The 17,862-nt window shown below is 43.1% G+C and overlaps 1 protein-coding gene across 1 annotated transcript in view; it reads left to right on the plus strand.

Annotated features, from left to right (window-relative positions):
• Positions 1-17,862, plus strand: part of LOC115478881 (ubl carboxyl-terminal hydrolase 18-like) — a 136,990-nt gene that overhangs the window by 43,082 nt on the left and 76,046 nt on the right. Inside the window, exons 3-5 of the mRNA XM_030216526.1 lie at positions 1,499-1,564; positions 4,491-4,577; positions 15,931-16,320. Coding sequence (XP_030072386.1) covers positions 1,499-1,564; positions 4,491-4,577; positions 15,931-16,320 — 543 coding nt within the window. The remainder of the gene's footprint in view (positions 1-1,498; positions 1,565-4,490; positions 4,578-15,930; positions 16,321-17,862) is intronic.

Here is a 17,862-nt window from a genome sequence, read left to right on the forward strand (position 1 = left end):
GAGCGGAGGTTACGGGTGGGAACATACGGGGAGAGGAGGGTAGAGAGGTAATGGGGGGCTGCAGATTGAGTGCACTTGAAGGTCAATAGGAGAAGCTTGAATTGTATACGGAGGCGGATCGGGAGCCAGTGAAGCGACTTGAGGAGAGGGGTGATATGAGAGTATCGGTTCACGCGGTAGATAAGATGTGCGGCTGAATTTTGGACAGATTGAAGGGGGGATAGGTGGCTAAGCGGGAGGCCAGTGAGGAGAAGGTTGCAATAGTCAAGACGAGAGGTAACGAGCGAGTGGACGAGGGTTCGGGTGGTCTGTTCAGAGAGGAATGGGCGAATTTTGATAATATTATAGAGGAAGAAGCGATAGGTCTTAGCTGTCTGCTGGATATGGGCAGAGAAGGAGAGGGAGGAGTCAAAAATGACTCCGAGATTGCGGGCTGAAGAGACGGGGAGGATGAGGGCGTTGTCAACAGAGACGGAAAGTGGGGGAAGAGGAGAGGAGGGTTTGGGTGGCAAGACAAGGAGCTCAGTCTTTGCCATGTTCAGTTTCAGATGCCGGTTGGACATCCAGGCAGTGATGTCTGAAAGGCAGGCCGAAATCCAACAGTCTTTATTGTTATACTAAAAAGAAGAACCCGACACGGGCTGTCTTTCGACGCACACAAGTGTCTACATCAGGGATCATACAGTAAACTCTATAAATAAAGAATGGTGATGAAACAATCATAATTGAAAACTTTAAACAAAAACATTTATAGCATTGTACAAAAAAAAGTTTTTTAAAAAGAATTGAAACATAGATCATAGTAATAAATAAAAACATTTAAATTATAAATCAATAAATACAAATGATGAGTTAAAAGATGTTTTAACTCGAGACACCAATGTAATAAATATCGAAAATACCAACACCAATATCTCTGTAAAAGAAAACATAATAAACATAAAAATAAATCGCGAACAATAAAACTTTAAGTGGCATTGCTATACTGGTCACATAAAAATGTATGCAGAAATAGTCCATTCTGTGTCAAGACTAAAATGTTATATTTGAAAAAGATGATGATAATATTAAAAGTTCAAAATACTGAATAATAATAATAATAATAATAAAGAAATAATAAAAAATAAATAATAAAATAAAAATTAATATTAAAAATAAAAATAAATAAGTAATCCAATGATTTACTTGTCTGCAAATGAATAGTGATAAGAAATGTAAAAGTGAGGTTGAATTACATTATTGAATTAATGAATGAAAAAAAATAAAAAGAATGATATAAAATCATGAAAACCAGACAGCTGCAGGACAGGTAGGTTTGTGAAGTCATGCTTTATCTGGAATGTGATTTATGACATTATTGCATACTCTAAACAGTTTTTGATTATGATATACAGATAGAATCTAACCAGATATGGACTGTACCTTGTTAGTCCAAAGATCTAAAGAGCTCAGTTCAAAGGAAAATTGCATAAATGTTATACCCTTCTTTTCACACCAGGTCCTCCGCCATGCAGGAAAAGAGGTGAAGAGAGCAGAGGACAGAAACGGTTGCTAAATGAAAGAGGTAGGACACGAAATGTGTTCCAAAAGACGGAGGTGGTAAGTGCTCCCTGCCGTATAGCCACGCAGTAAGAGTAATCTTACCGCATGGCCATTTTTTTTTTTTTTTTGGGGGGGGGGGGGTACTTTTTACCCACTGCGCTAAAAAGAGGCCTGGCACATGGGGAAAACTGCCTCCGCTACCACAGGGCTCTTTTTACCTCAGTTTGGTAAAAGGACCCCATAGACTGTAAGCCTTCCAGGGACAGGAAAATACCTACTGTACCTGAATGTAACTCACCTTGAGCTAAATCAAAATCTAAAATCCAGTACCAGGTTTACTGTGAAACCCTATAAAACGTAATAGCACTAACCTCCAGGAGTCACATAAAAAGGGCCTACCTAGGAAAATATTAAATAGTAAACATAGTAGAGGGCAGTAAAACATTAGTATACCTATTGGGAAAACTAAATAAACTGGATTAGTACAGATCATTCAATCCCTTTTCCACATATGCAGAACATAGACAGACCAAACGTTTTGTGGGGGTAGCTGAAGCACAGTTTACAAAAGCCCAGTGCATATATCCACTAAAAATATATATTTATGTATTTGGATTTATTACCTACCTTTATGAAGAGATTCACCCAAGGCAGTATACAGTAGGTACAGTTTAACATCAAACCTACAATTTATCAAAGTATGTAGATCACATCAAACCCCATGATATCAAACACCTCTGTGATGGCTAGTTTCACACAGGGAACGCAGCCCTGTGACTCACTAAACTCTTCATTGGCTATCATGGAATAAATATACTCTTAAATACTAGATAACAATTTTATCAAAATCTTGTATAGAAAAAAACTTAAGTGACTTATCTGATACAGGCATTGATATACCCTTTTTAATCTCAGGATCTCAACCAATATGGGCCTTTTTTCACCTATGCTGCATCAGGGCACAGTCCTAAAATAAAACTCAAAGTACTATCAGAGTATCAACCCCTTACAACAATATACAATGCATTATGACACTACACTATCCACATACCTGGAAAGATGCATTCACTCTCCCAGCTTCCTACATTTTCTATTAAACATGGCACCTGTACTCAGGTGCATCCCTATATCTAAAACACTGGCCCACTCACCAATCAGAATCCTAGTTTAACTTTAGCAAAGACATTAGCGAGGCCTAATTTTGGAAACTGATTAGTCTTTGCTAATGTGAAATTAGGATTCTGATTGGTGTGTGGGCCCCCTTCAACATTTACCCCATCATTTTATCTATTTATTTCTTCTCAGTGCTTGCTATAGCATAAGTTGTCTAAGAAAGCGACTATGCGGTTTACAAATCTAAAAGAAACAATTGTGGTAGGAACTGGGAGGCACAAGGGATGGGGAAACACAATCAAGAGTTAATGTTAAAGACTTTCCATCTCTCCCCTCCTCCTCTTAGTCTTCCCTAGTTGGGGCAGGTTCAATGTAAAAACATGTGAGACCAGCTTCCTGCAAACTCTGCCGCTAGCTCTACTGGTCACGCCCCACCAACACAGGAACTTCACATTGAGAGGGCATAACTATCAAAGCTAGCAGCGGTGCATGCAGGAAACAGGTCCTGCATATCTTCACATTGCTTTTGCCGCAGCGGCCAACCTGGGAAGAAACTGGGCTCTGCATTGGTGGCAGCAGGATGTGAACTGGGGAAGGTCACAGTTGAGGCTGGGGAGGCTTAGCTTCCCCAAGCCTCTTATACAGGCACTTACGGGGAGACAGATGTCCCCAAGACCCTGACTTCCTGATCCTACTTGGAATAAAAAAGCTTCACACTTAAAAAACTCAAAACTCAGTCCACTCCAGGGGATATATATATTTTTTAAACTGCTATCCCTGAAATTAAGTAGATCAGTATTCAGTTGCCGAGTTCAGCATTTTTTAAACACTGGCTGCAGCAGTCAAAAAATATCTAGATATTCAGTGCCACTATCTGGCTACTGGCCTGCACTGAATATTCAGATAAGACAGTCAGTGCTGGGATTTATCTGGAGAGTGGCAATATTTAAGGGTCTAGTTACCAACATGAGCTACTATTAAGATGTATTATTTTACTTTTACTCCCAGTTATAAATAACTACTGCTAGATGGCATTGGCAAGGCAGGAGCAACTGAGGTTCGCCCCTGCCCAATGATCACTGAACCGCCAGGTACAGGGTTGGTAGGTGGAGGGTGGGCCATTTTGGATTGGGGGGAGGACCTTGATTGAGGTGGGGGAGATGGGATTAGATGGACAGCGCCAGCACCTTTAGACTAAATCCTGGGAGAACTGGGCCATGACTTTAAAGTCTAAAGCTCCCAGCACAGTAAAACAACTGGGGCTATTTTACTGTGATTTTATGACAATAGTGTGACTTGTGGCAGGCACCTGATTCACAGCGCACGTTGTGTTATGTTTTTTATCATAGTAAGGAACTGCTTTATATGCATTTGCATGTTTTGCATCTCATTACTCTGTAACCCATTGTGATTTCACCACAGTAGAACAAAACAAGATGCATTAGAGCCCTTTAAGTCACATTAAGGGACAAATAACGCAATTTAAGTCCCTAACATATCTTAATAAAGTCTCCCCAAAGTATTGCTTCAAAAACACAGGCCACATGTTCACAGAAAATGCTCAGTGCTTCAGGTTGCCCACAGTGATCTTCCTGAGCCCAGTGTGCACTTCAAATACTACCAGATTTAAGGGACTGGTGCTACCTGTTTCTTTGCCCCTGAAGGACCAAAAAAAACAATATTCTATGGTCTGCAACATTCCAGGGGACAAAATTCCTGCTCTGTGGTTATGAATGTCTATAGGTTAATAAAAATCCCACCTCCTTGAGCTGAGCCTGTGGCACTACAGAGGGATTATGGAATCCCTGCTTTATGATGTTTGCTTCCTTTGTCAGGAGACCCAGCATCGGCAGAATCAACTATAAGGAACACAAATTTAGATTCGTATGAAGGGAGACGGAAACATCAAGCACAAGTATCAGGTAGGGCAGAGATTATTAGCACCATTCTTAGGAGGATTATTAGAAATATCCATTTATCGCTCCTGAGTTTGTATCTGGGAAACAATTCCCAACCCCTATTTTAGGCTCATTTGCTGTCTTTTTGGTGAGAATTTTGAACAGTTAGATAATTCATTTTTCCTTGAATTATATCAAAAATAACCTCTTTACTAAAGTCATTAAACCTAGGCTGTCAGGGTACAGAGGTGCACATATTCAGCCTGTTTTATAAAAATAACTTTATGAAATTATTTCACTGGAAAATAGGTGCACACGATTACATCTGCTCCAAGGCAAGGCAGGTGTAATTATGTTTGTGTATGTGCCAATGAGTCATGTCAATTCCATCCCCATTCTCCACCAGGGAGAATTCCTGCATGTATATCATCTAATAGTACACAGTGGCTTCTGTGCACATACTTGAACACACTTTTATAGAGCTTAGGCAATGTTATAAGAGCCTACTTAAGTGACATATAAGAAAAAAACAGCTTTAGCACAATGTTCTGTGAAAGAGAATGTGAGATGATAAAAAGGAAAGAATGAAGTCTTGAGAATGACGTGTTCTGATGACATTTGGATAGGAAAAGAGTAATGAGAAGGGCCTAATGGGAAACACAAAGAGTAAAAAAGAAGAGGGAAAATTCAGATAGGAAAACAGGGGGAGATATAGAGGAGTCTGAGTTCAGTAGTTACCAAAGAACAAAAGTGATTTGTAATTGAGTTTCAGCATTATAAATAAGTCAAGCAAGGGCCAGAGTAATGCTTGCACCTTCTGAGCATAGGCTGAGGACTCCTGGAGGAACTCTACCATCTGGTACAGCTGAGTCCAACCTGGAAACTCTTTAGTTTTGATAAGGAGGCTCCAAATCCAGGGGATCCTAGTCCAGGTCTTCAGGAGAGTTCCCAGATTCTTTGGGCCCAGGGCAGCATGCTCTCCACCACTGGTACCACTTGTTTAGCAGAAGCAGTATAAGCAGTACAAAGATCATGGTGTCAGGGAAGAACAGACAGGAAGCTTGTTTCTTCTGAACTTCTGCTCCCACTTCCCATGGCTGATTGGTTCTATGGCAAGTGAACATGGCCAGTAGGATGTAGGAACAGATGGGAGTGGGAATATGAGAGGTGAAAACTTCCTGAAAGCCCTCACCTGTCATTGCTGGACCCTCCAACTCCTTCGAAGCATGACAGAGACAGAGCAGATCATGAATGTTTAGCAGAAGTGGCTGAGCAACTGCAACACATTTCCACACTCCTGATGGAGAGAAAAGCCAACATTAAAGAAATTAAGGTAGAACTTTCCCAACTAAATTTATAATTTGCTGCAATGGATACCAAATTGACTGCCCTAGAATGCAAGGGTCAACTGGTAAATGAAATTGTGACACAACAACGGGCAGATCAGAGGGCCTTCCATGCACTTGAAACCATGATGGAAGATTTGGGTAATAGAAATCAGTGTAATAACCAAAGGATCCTTGGTCTCATGGAGAGTACTGAAAGAAAGGATCCAATATCCATCTTGGAAAACTAGCTGCCAAAAGTGTTAAACTTGCCATTTGAACACCCTCTAAAAATTGAAAGGGCCCACTGGTTTCCTGCGCTATCAAACTGTGGTAGAAGATGCCATGACCATCGATTTTTAAAAGTCCTGCACTTTCCTCATGTTTTTGCTAATCTTGAAAAGATGGGAGGCATGTAAAAAGTCTCTTGGCAAAGCCAAAATATATATATGCTGAATTTTACAAAAGTCACTGCTAACAAGAGAAGGTGCTTTCTTGTTCTCAGACAGCATTTGAAAGTGCTTGAAGCTTGTTATGGTCTGTTAGCTGCCACACAGATTACACACCAAAACCTATCTTTAACCAGAAGATTTGGAGAAATATGGAGAAGCAGGATGCATTAGTGCAAATGGCCACTTAAATAGGCTTTATGGGGTTAGCAGACCTGTAAATATGTGTGGAATATGGTAAAACTGTGTTAACTTTGAGTACAGTGATCTAGAGCTGGCATACTTTAACTGGCTTTACATACTGGGCCCCAGGAGAGACAGGCCCTCATTCGAAGTTGTCAATCATTGTGTTCCAATTTGGTGCAGCATACTTGAAATACTTCAGGAAGACTGAGGAGAGAAACTCGGACTGCTTCCCAAAGGCACTTGACTTCACCCTCAGTTTTTCATATTAATTGTTTAAGAGTTTGTTGTTGAAGCTGGTGGTTTATGTTGATGTGTGGTGTTTATGTATGTGTGTGCTTGTGGGGGTGAGTGTACAATTTTATATATACAGTAGAGTCTTGATTATCTAACTCAAACAGGACTGACCTGTTGTCGGATAACTGAAAAGTTAGATAATACAGAAAACATGAATGAGGCATAAATAAAAGGCATATAGTATATGTGTTTCAAATATGATTTATTAACATTATTCAGCAACTGTCAAAAAGTATTGTATTTGTGCTTGTAACGTAACAAACATTTTTAACAGAAATACTGTGCACATACTGCAGCAAGACATATTTATCCACTCCTACCGTAGCTGAGATAATATTTAACCAACTCTCTAACCTCATGTGCAACTTTCTTTAAATCATTCACCTTACTTTCTCTTTTTACTCTCTTACCTATCTATATGTTACATCTTTGTGTTACCCTTCACTATCAATTAAAATGTTCTATTACATATTGAGTTGATATTGTAAGTAGTATACCATGCCATACTTTGTATTGTTATTTGAATATTTTTACTGCTGTAATTGCCTATTGCGCATGTTTGATCTATTCTTACTGTATACCGCCTTGAGTGAATTCCTTCAAAAAGGCGGTAAATAAATCCAAATAAATAAATATAGTCATACACAAAACAACTATTGTGCACAGCAGAGTACTGCATATGGCTAAGTTGATTAGTGTATAAACAAGTTATTTTAAAAAATTTGTGACTAAGGTTTGTTTTCTTGTTTTATTTCTCTTACTTAAGGTGAGGTCACACCAGCATCTGTATATAACGTCAGTCACAGTCTCTTCCTCTTGTTCCATATAAGCTAGTAAAGCCTCAATAGTTTTATCTAGTCCGTGTGCAGGCCCAGCACAGTTGTCTTCATCATGACCATCATCTTTGTTCCCACTCCCATTCACTATAGCAGTCACATCACTGTCAGTTAGTTCTTCTTGCTCGTCTTTCTTCATCCCTTCCTTTATGTTATTTTCACAAGCATTCTCACAGCCCAGTAACAAAGGAGGCAGATTATCATCATCTGTCTCAGCAGCTTCTTGTTCAGTGTTATCTCCTTGATCATTTTCATCTTCAGAAAGTAACTTTCTCCATGATTATGCTAGGGTTTGTGGTTCAATTTCAATTTCTTTAATGTTTCAATTATGCCCTGGTCCATTGGCTGACACAATGATGTGACACTGAGAGGAAGAAAAATCTCTCTAATTTCAGCACTTCTTAGTTTGTCCTCGTCAGGATGAGATGGTGCATTGTCAGTGTGAAGGATTACTTGCCTAGGCAGCTTTAGCAATTTCAAAAACTTTTCTACGGATGGAACAGATTCACTGAGAAACTAGCTACGGAAAATGTCTGTGTCCATCAAGGCATTCTTCTGGTTCTTATAGGAGACTGGAAGTGCAGCAAGAGCCAGGTTTTTAAAAGCCCTTGGATTTTTCAACTTTCAAATAAAAGTGAGTGCAATTTATGTTTACCAGTTGCATTACTACAGACAGAATAGTCACTCTTTCTTTACCAGGAGCAAGAGCTGAAGTTCCAGCTGTGAAGCTAGAGTTCTTGCTGGCAACATTTTAAAATTTAACACAGTTTCATCACAATTTTATATCCCCTCCCTTGTGGAGGAGTGGCCTAGTCAGGGCCGTGCCTAGGGTCTCCGGCGCCCCCATGCAGTTGGCCCCGCCGGCGCCCCCCCCCCCCGAAAACGATCGCTACACTACCCGCCCTCCTCCCCAGATCCTTTTTGTTTAAATTTACCTCTCCGGCGCGTGGCAGCGTAGCGTTAGTGAGAAGGAGGCGGCGCTCCCCCGCCCCGACGTGTCTTCTTCCCTTCGCTCAGTGTCCCGCCTTCTTCTGACGTCATTTCTGATGTCAGAAGAAGGCAGAACCGAGCGAAGGGAAGAGACTGACACGTCGGGGCGGGGGAGCGCCGCCTCCTCACTAACGCTACGCTGCCACACGCCGGAGAGGTAAATTTAAACAAAAAAAAAGGACAAGGATCTGGGGAGAAGAGGGCGAGGTAAGCATGGTGCGGCGGGGCACCCCCCAGAGGATGGCGCCCTCCTGCCATGCTTACCTCGCTTACCGTGTCGGCACGGCCTTGGGCCTAGTGGTTAGGGTGGTGGACTCTGGTCCTGAGGAACTGAGTTCAATTCCCACTTCAGGCACAGGCAGCTCCTTGTGACTCTGGGCAAGTCACTTAACCCTCCATTGCCCCAGGTACAAATAAGTACTTGTATATAATATGTAAGCCATATTGAGCCATATTGAGCCTGCCATGAGTGGGAAAGCACAGGGTACAAATGTAACAAAAAATAAAATACACCTTCCTTTGTAGTAAGATGATGAAATTCTATTTTGAATTTGATAAATTCCTCAGAATCTGCTGACCGTGTTCCCCCAGAAATACTGAGCTGTCTTATTCCATATCTTTTTTTTCCAGCGATCAAGCCCCTCTGATGTATACTAAAGCACTCATTGTGCAGGCAAGTGCCTGCTATTGTGTGTGTGGTGGTTGTTCTTTTCATTTTTGTTGTTATTTGTTATAAAATTAATAAAATAAATTGAACATTAAAAAACTGATTTCCATTCTTTGGAGCTAATTTTATAAAAGACTTGAGCATGTAGAATAGTGTTTTATATACTCAAGTAGGTGCTTGTGGATTATGAATGAATAAAAGAAAGTGCTCAGATAATATATGGGGTCCTTTTACTAAGGCATGCTAAATGATAAAACACCCATTTTATTCCTATGGGCATATTATAGTGTGTGCTAACAATTAGTGCTTGCTAATTGATGTCTGTTAGCATGACTTAGTAAAAGGATCCCATAGTGCCTTCTCTTATGCAATACATGTGGGATTTGCTAGGGGCACATACTGGCAAATAATAGATACAACCTATTTATCTATGCAGATACAACCCACTTATCTATGTAGATGATGTTACAATTTACATCCCATTTGAAAAGGATCTGTCAAAGTAAGCGCACAATCCAATCAGGAATAAACATCATGGAATCAAGGGCAACAGCATTCAAGCTAACAAAGAAAAAACTCAATGTCTAGGACTAACATCACATCACTGCAAAGACATCATATCTTTCACTGATCTAGACGGAATGAGGCAATTGATAGCAGACCACGTGAAAATTCTAGGAGTTATTCTAGACTGCAAACTGAGCCTTGAATAACAAGTCACGAAAACCATGTTTCACACTATGTGGAAGCTGAAACATTTACAAAATTGCTAGTTGAAACAATGGTGCTGGCCCATATGGATTATTGCAATGGATTATACGCAGGTTGTAAAGACTCACTCCTCAAAAACCTACAAACAGCTCAGAATACTGCTGCAAGACTCATATACGGCAAATCTAAATTTGACAGAGCATACCCATTGTTGAAACATCTTCATTGGCTTCTAATCAAAGCGTGGATGTCCTTTAAACTATGATTTCTAGTTTACATAATAAACTATGGCTTAGCACTAGATTACATGATAACCTTAACCGACCTCCCAATACGAAACTCTTATCAAAGGCACCCGTAACTTTCTGATTCTTCACTTCCTACATTGTCAGGGCATAAAATACAAAACTACGCATGCAGAAAGCTTTAGAGCCCTGTTTACTAAGCTACGCTGAAAGCGCAAACACATTTTAGCGCTCGTGCTAATGCTAGAGACGCCCATAGGAATTTAATGGGTGTCTCTATCGTTAGCGCTTGCTAATTTTTAGCACACACTAAAAAGTTTGCATGCCTTCAGAGCAGCTTAGCAAACAGGGCCCTTAATTATTTACCTACCCAATATGGAACTCACTACCAAAAGATATAAGATGCATGAACAACTATTTAAAATTCCGGAAACATCTAAAAGCTTTCATCTTCAAAAAAATACTTGCACGAAGAAACCATATAAACGAACCCAAAAACTCCTAAACCAAACCATCATGATGCCATGCACAAATGTGAAATTATCTGCTACCCTTTAACCCTAAAATAACTGCTAATAGTAAATGCTAATAAACGTGACATTGTCCACTGATCGTCAAACCCATACCGTTATCCAACATTTAATATTAATCAGTATGGGGTTCATTTTTGAAAGAGAAAAACGTCTAAAAAGTGGTATGAAGCAACATTTGGATGTTGTTCTCATAAAAACATCTAAATCTGTATTTTCAAAACCTATTTTTCAGATGATTTTCTTTGCTGTTCATCTGCAGTGCATCCAGATCTCAAGGGGGCAAGTCAGGGGTGTGTTAAGGGTGAGAGTTGGGCATTCTTGAGACTTGGATATTTTTCACCCATAATGGAACAAAACAAAACCTTCAGGACTAAAACTAAGATGTTTTGAGCTAGACCTGTTTTTATAACAAATAAGGCACAAAAAGGTGCCCTAAATGACCAGATGACCATTGGAGAGAATCAGTAATGACCTCCCCTCACTGACTACTCTTCTACCCCCCAAAAATGTAATTAAAGACATTACTTACCAGGCTCTATGCTAGTGTACTTGGGTCCATTAGAGCAGCATGCAGGTCTCTGGAGTAGTCTAGTGGTGGGTGCAGTATACTACAGACAAGTGGACCCAGGCACATTCCTCCTCCTACCTGTTATACTTGTGATGGAAACTGTGAGCCCTCCAAAACTCACCATAAACCCACTGTACCCACATATAGGTGCCCACTTCCACCCATAAAGGCTATTGTAGTGGTGTACAGCTGGGGGTAGTGGGTTTTGGGGGGGTTGGGGGGCTCAGCAGACAAGATAATAATGCAATAATATCCAGTGTACCTGAATGTAACTCACCTTGAGCTACTACTGAAAAAAGGTGTGAGCAAAATCCAAATAAATAAATAAGATAAGGGAGCAATGGTGAGATCTATACCTGGGAGTATTTATTTGAAGTCCACTGCAGTGCCCCCTAGGGTGCCTCATTGCTCTTCTGGGATTCTGGGGGACCAGTCTTGTAAAAATGATGGCCCCTCCTACATTCCAGTGGCTTGATTTTCTACATTTTTCATTTGGACAGGTTTTTTTTCTGAAAATGGTCCAAAAAAATGTACAAAGCATAAAACCATATTCAAAAAGCAAAGATACATACCTGTAGCAGGTATTCTCCGAGGACAAGCAGGCTGAGTGTTCTCACATGTGTGGGTCAGCATCCATGGCGGCCCAGGAAATGACAAAGTTTTCTACAGCAAAATTTTAAAAGTTTGCCAGAGCCTTCTAGCGCGCGAACCGCGCATGCGCGGATGACTTCCTGCCCGTCGCATGAGCGTTCCTGCTCAGTTTAATCAAAAAGCAAATAATAAACAAACAACAACTTCAAAGGGGAGGTGGGCAGGTTTGTATGAACAATCAGCCTGCTGTTCTCGGAGAATACCTGCTACAGATATGTATCTTCGCTTTCTCCGAGAACAAGCAGGCTGCTTGTTCTCACATGTGGGGTATCCCTAGCAACCAGGCTCACTCAAAACAATGAACATTGGTCAATTGGGCCTCGCAATGGCGAGGACATACCACATATTGTCCTGAAACCATAAACAACTAACAGAGTGCAGCCTGAAACAGAACAAAAATGGGTCTAGGGGGGTGGAGTTGGATTCTAAACCCCAAACAGATTCTGCAGCACTGTCTGCCCGAACCAACTGTCACATCAGGTATCCTGCTGGAGGCAGTAGTGACATGTGAATGTGTGAACTGATGACCACATTGCAGCCTTGCAAATCTCCTCAATGGAGGCTGATTTTAAGTGAGCCACTGACGCAGCCATGGCTCTAACATTGTGAGCCGTGACATGGCCCTCCAGAGTCAGCCCAGCTTGGGCGTAAGTGAAGGATATGCAATCTGCTAGCCAATTAGAGATTGTGCATTTTCCGATGGCGACTCCCCTCCTGTTGAGATCAAAAGAAACAAATAACTGGGCAGACTGTCTAAAGGGCTTTGTCCGCTCCACGTAAAAGGCCAATGCTCTCTTGCAGTCCAAGGTGTGCAAACTGCTTTCGCCAGGGCGGGTATGAGGACGGGGAAAAAATGTTGGCAAGACAATTGACTGGTTCAGATGGAACTCCGACACCACCTTTGGCAGGAACGTAGGGTGCGTGCGGAGGACTACTCTGTTGTGATGGAACTTGATATAAGGTGCATGCACTACCAAGGCCTGAAGCTCACTGACTCTACGAGCTGAAGTAACAGCCACCAAGAAAACGACCTTCCAGGTCAAGTACTTCAGATGGCAGGAATTCAGTGGCTCTAAAGGAGCTTTCATCAGCTGGGTGAGAACGACGTTGAGATCCCATGACACTGGTGGAGGTATGACAGGGGGCTTTGACAAAAGCAAACGTCTCATGAAGCGAAAAACTAAAGGCTGTCCAGAGATGATAAGCACTACAAGGCAATGATAAGCACTAATCACACTAAGGTGAACACTTACGGAGTTGGTCTTCAGACCGGACTCTGACAAATGTAGAAGGTATTCAAGCAGGGTCTGTGTAGGACAAGAAAGAGGATCTAGGGCCTTGCTGTCACACCAGACAGCAAACCTCCTCCATTTGAAAAAGTAACACTTCTTCATAGAATCTTTTCTGGAAGCAAGCAAGACTTGGGAGACACCCTTCGAAAGACCAAAGGAGGCAAATTCTAAGCTCTCAACATCCAGGCTGTGAGAGCCAGAGACTGGAGGTTGGGATATAGAAGCGACCCCTCGTTCTGAGTGATGAAGATTGGAAAACAGTCCAATCTCCATGGTTCTTCGGAAGACAACTCCAGAAGAAGAGGGAACCAGATCTGACGCGGCCAGAAGGGTGCAATCAGAATCATGGTTCCGCAGTCTTGCTTGAGTTTCAGCAAAGTCTTCCCTACTAGAGGTATGGGAGGATACACATACAGAAGGCCTGTCCCCCAATGTAGGAGAAAGGCATCTGACGCTAGTCTGTCGTGGGCCTGAAGTCTGGAACAGAACTGAGGGACCTTGTGATTGATCTGAGTGGCAAAAAGATCCACCGAGGGGGTGCCCCACACTCGGAAGATCTTGCGGACTACGCCCATGTTCAGTGTCCACTCGTGAGGCTGCATTATCCTGCTCAACCTGTCGGCCAGACTGTTGTTTACACCTGCCAGATAAGTGGCTTGGAGAAACATGCCGTGATAGCGAGCCCAAAGCCACATCTGGACGGCTTCCTGACACAGAGGGCAAGATCCGGTGCCCCCCTGCTTGTTGGCGTAGTACATGGCAACCTGAATGTCTGAATTAAGATTAGTTGGTTGGAGAGCCGATCTCTGAAAGCCTTTAGAGCGTTCCAGATCACTTTTAATTCCAGGAGGTTGATCTGCAGACCTCTTTTTGTTAGGTTCTCAAGGATTTCGGACACTGGACTGACGTGAGCCCTTGGGCTGCTGATAAGGAACGGCAGCAGCAGGCAAAAACCCACCAACTAGGACTGGACAGGACACAGGATTCACAAGCAGGATACAGAAACAGGACTTCACCTGCGCTAGACCACAGTTCCTTAGGGGTTGAGCCCCTAGATGCAGGCAGCCGGCAGGACTTACTGGATGGAGTGGATCAAAACAAAGTTGACTAGACAGGGTACAGGATATAGGGTCTCAAACAGACAGGAAACAAACACAAGCTTGGCTAGAACAGGGTTCAAGGTACAGGGTCTCAAGCAGGCAGGAAACAAACACAAGCTTGGCTAGAACAGGGTTCAAGGTACAGGGTCTCAAGCAGGCAGGAAACAAACACAAGCTTGGCTAGAACAGGGTTCAAGGTACAGGTCTCAAGCAGGCAGGAAACAAACACAAGCTTGGCTAGAACAGGGTTCAAGGTACAGGGTCTCAAGCAGGCAGGAAACAAACACAAGGTTCACAACCAGAAGGGAAAGGAAGACAAAAGCAGACAGGGAAGGAGCAATCAGGACTGGATTCAAGACAGGATACAGGAGACTCAAACAGGCAAGGAATACAGACTAGTGACACTAACCAAGAAACAAGGCTAAGCAAGACAAGGCAGAAGTGCACTAAGCACAAACACCAACCTGGACCTTTGGCATTTGCAAAGGCCAAGCAGAAAGTTTCCAGGTGGCTAATAAGCCCATCAGCAGCTGAGGCTCACTGCAGCAATCTCAAGGCAGCTAATGGTGAGGCTAGCTGCCAAACTTCCAAGCAAGACTGGAGGGCTAAAATATCTGGACCGGACTGAAAAAAGAGAGTCTGGAAAGTCTATGGCAGCCACCGGTTCTGGCCACCAGAGGGCGAGAGGAACACAAACCAAGAAAAAAGTCACAAATGTGATACTTTCCTGAAAGGACCAGGCTCCCTGAGTGTGGAGCCCATCTACATGAGCTCCCCACACCAGGAGAGATGCATCCGTCGTCAGCACTTTTCGTGGCTGAGGAACTTGGAATGGTCATCCCATGGTCAAATGAACAGGGGTGGGTGGGATTAGCACTTATATGAGTGTATTCTATAAAATACATCTGTATGTGCCAATTTCTACTAGCATACACATGCACAAAATTATTCCTGTCTTGGACCAGGTGTAACTTTGTGTAGAAGCTTTTAGGGAGATAATTCTATAAAGACATATAGACACATATCACTTTTATAAACTAGGTATAACAAATGCATCTATGTTCCTTCCCTGCCTAGGCAACTTGCTATAATATTATCCTCTCTATGGCAGGACTCTGAACATCTATCAAAGTGAAACAATGCTGATCATTGATTAGAACTGTGGTTCTCAACCCAGTCCTCGGGATACACCCAATCAACTGGATTTTCAGTTTACCCACAATAAATATGTATGAGATAGATTTGCATAGACTGAAGGCAGTATATGCAAATCTATCTCATGCATATTCATTTTGGGTATCCTGAAAATCTAATTGGTGGGGTGTGGACTGAGGATTAGGTTAAGAACCACTGCTTTAGATTGAGCAGATGGCTGTGGTCAGTATTATCAGTTACCAAAGTTATGAAAATCCTAAAGTTTATTTTTATGGACAGATCAGCCTTTTTCAGTGTTTGTAAATGAGTTTCATATAATACCTTTTTGGGTGAGAAACACAAAGACTGACTTTGAGAACTTATTTCCATTTGCAGAGGAGCAAGCCATAAATAGAAGTGTTGGAACTGATCAAAAGCCACAGGAGAAAAATCCAACCCAACATGATGGCTCACGACAAAATTTCTATACCAGAGAGAGAGGACGTCATGGCACTGGAAGAACTGGGCTTGATGGTTCAGGAAAGCACTTCCAACAACCCAACAAAAAGAGAGGAAGTGGTAGTTCAAGAAGTGACTCTCAGAAATCTAATACTTCAAAGAAATCATCTGAGACCAATAGCAAACAGATTGGCCATTTCAAGTCACAAAACTCCAGAGAAATGGAAAAATATGCTCCTAGTAACAATTCGTACAAATGCAAACAGCAACATGGGAGCAGAAACATTTCACAACAAACAAAAGTCGAAAATATCTTCCCAGATGCAGGTATTCTAAGTTAATTTGGTCTTTATCTGTGTATGTACTGTTCTAGGCAAAGTATAGTGTAGATCAAACAGCCAGCATAAACCATCCCCAAGTAGAAGCTTCACCAGTGCAGGGGCGTAGGCAGACCTGCCATTTTGGGTGGGCCCAGAGTTAACCTGGGTGGGCCCTTCCCACCCCCTCCCCTACCCCTGTACATACATACAATATAGTTTTTTTTTAATGACCTGACGTCTGCCCGTTTCTCTGAACCCTCTCCCCCCGTTCTACCTCAGAACCGTTGCCCATCGCAATTCCTATAGTCAACCTGTGCCAGCCCTGGAGGCTTCTCTCTACCACGTCCCCACCAAGAAAAACAAGAAGTGACATCATTGAGGGCAAGACATGATAGAGAGATACCTGCAGGGCCGGCACACGATGCCTATAGGAATAGCCACCAGCATAGATGCCAGCAGTAGCTCTGAGGTAGACCAGGAGAGGGGGTTCCAGAGAAAGATGGGCAGATGCCAGGCCACGAGTGGAGAAGAGGGAGAGAGAGTAGTGAGGTGCCACCACTGAAGAGTTTTGGGGGCCACATGGGCTGCTGACTGGGTGGGTCTGAGGCAAGAATGGGTGGGCCTGTGCAGTGGCGTAGGAAGGGGAGTGGGGGGCGGTCCGCCCCAGGTGCACGCCGCTGGGGGGTGTCGGCTCCGCACTGGTGCACTGCCCTCTCTGCCCCGGAACAGGTTGCTTCCTGTTCCGGGACAGAGAGAGCAGTGAACCAGCGCGGAGCCGACACACCCCAGCAACGTGCAGTCGGGGCAGAACGGCCCTCCCGCCCGTCCCTCGCCGCAGGTATGTGCTCCGGGGGGGGGGTTGCGCTCCAGCAGGAGGAGAGTACGCCATGCTGCACCCAGGGGGGGGGGGGGGTGCGCAGCGGTGACCCGCCCCGGGTGTCAGCTCCCCTCGCTACGGCTCTGGGCCTGTTCCCACCCAGCCCCACCCTTAGCTACGCCACTGCACCAGTGTACTCTCAATTCTTAAGCAAATCTTCTTTATTTTAGTACTCGGAATAAACAAAGAAAATCTGACTTACAGTTCAGTTGCTTATAAAAGAATTGTGGCCTTCTGCCCATAGAGTCTGTATCTAACACCTCAAAGGTAAGGAGGTGGTCAGAACCTCAGCCCAGCTGAGATGAAAAGCTGTAGCACCCAAGGAAAATAAGGGAAGAACTTGGAGAAAATAAATGGGAAATGACTTGGGTAAGATAACTTTGGGAGATGTCTTGATGTCTTGGGAAATGCCATAGGGAATGGTGAAAAATCTTGATGGAATTACAGTAGATTAAGGAGGGATCAGCCCCTAGAACAGCTGCTGATCACGTGGAGGGGCATAATCGAAAGGGGCACCCAAGTTTTCCTGAGGACGTCCTCGCAGGACATCCCGGCGAAGGGGCGGGGGAACCCATATTATCGAAACAAGATGGGTTTCCATCTTTCATTTCGATAATACGGTTGGGGATGCCCAAATCATGAAATTTAGGTTGACCTTAGAGATGGCCGTCA

The sequence above is a fragment of the Microcaecilia unicolor genome, chromosome 10 (genome assembly GCF_901765095.1).
Source record: "Microcaecilia unicolor chromosome 10, aMicUni1.1, whole genome shotgun sequence".
NCBI lineage: Eukaryota > Metazoa > Chordata > Amphibia > Gymnophiona > Siphonopidae > Microcaecilia > Microcaecilia unicolor.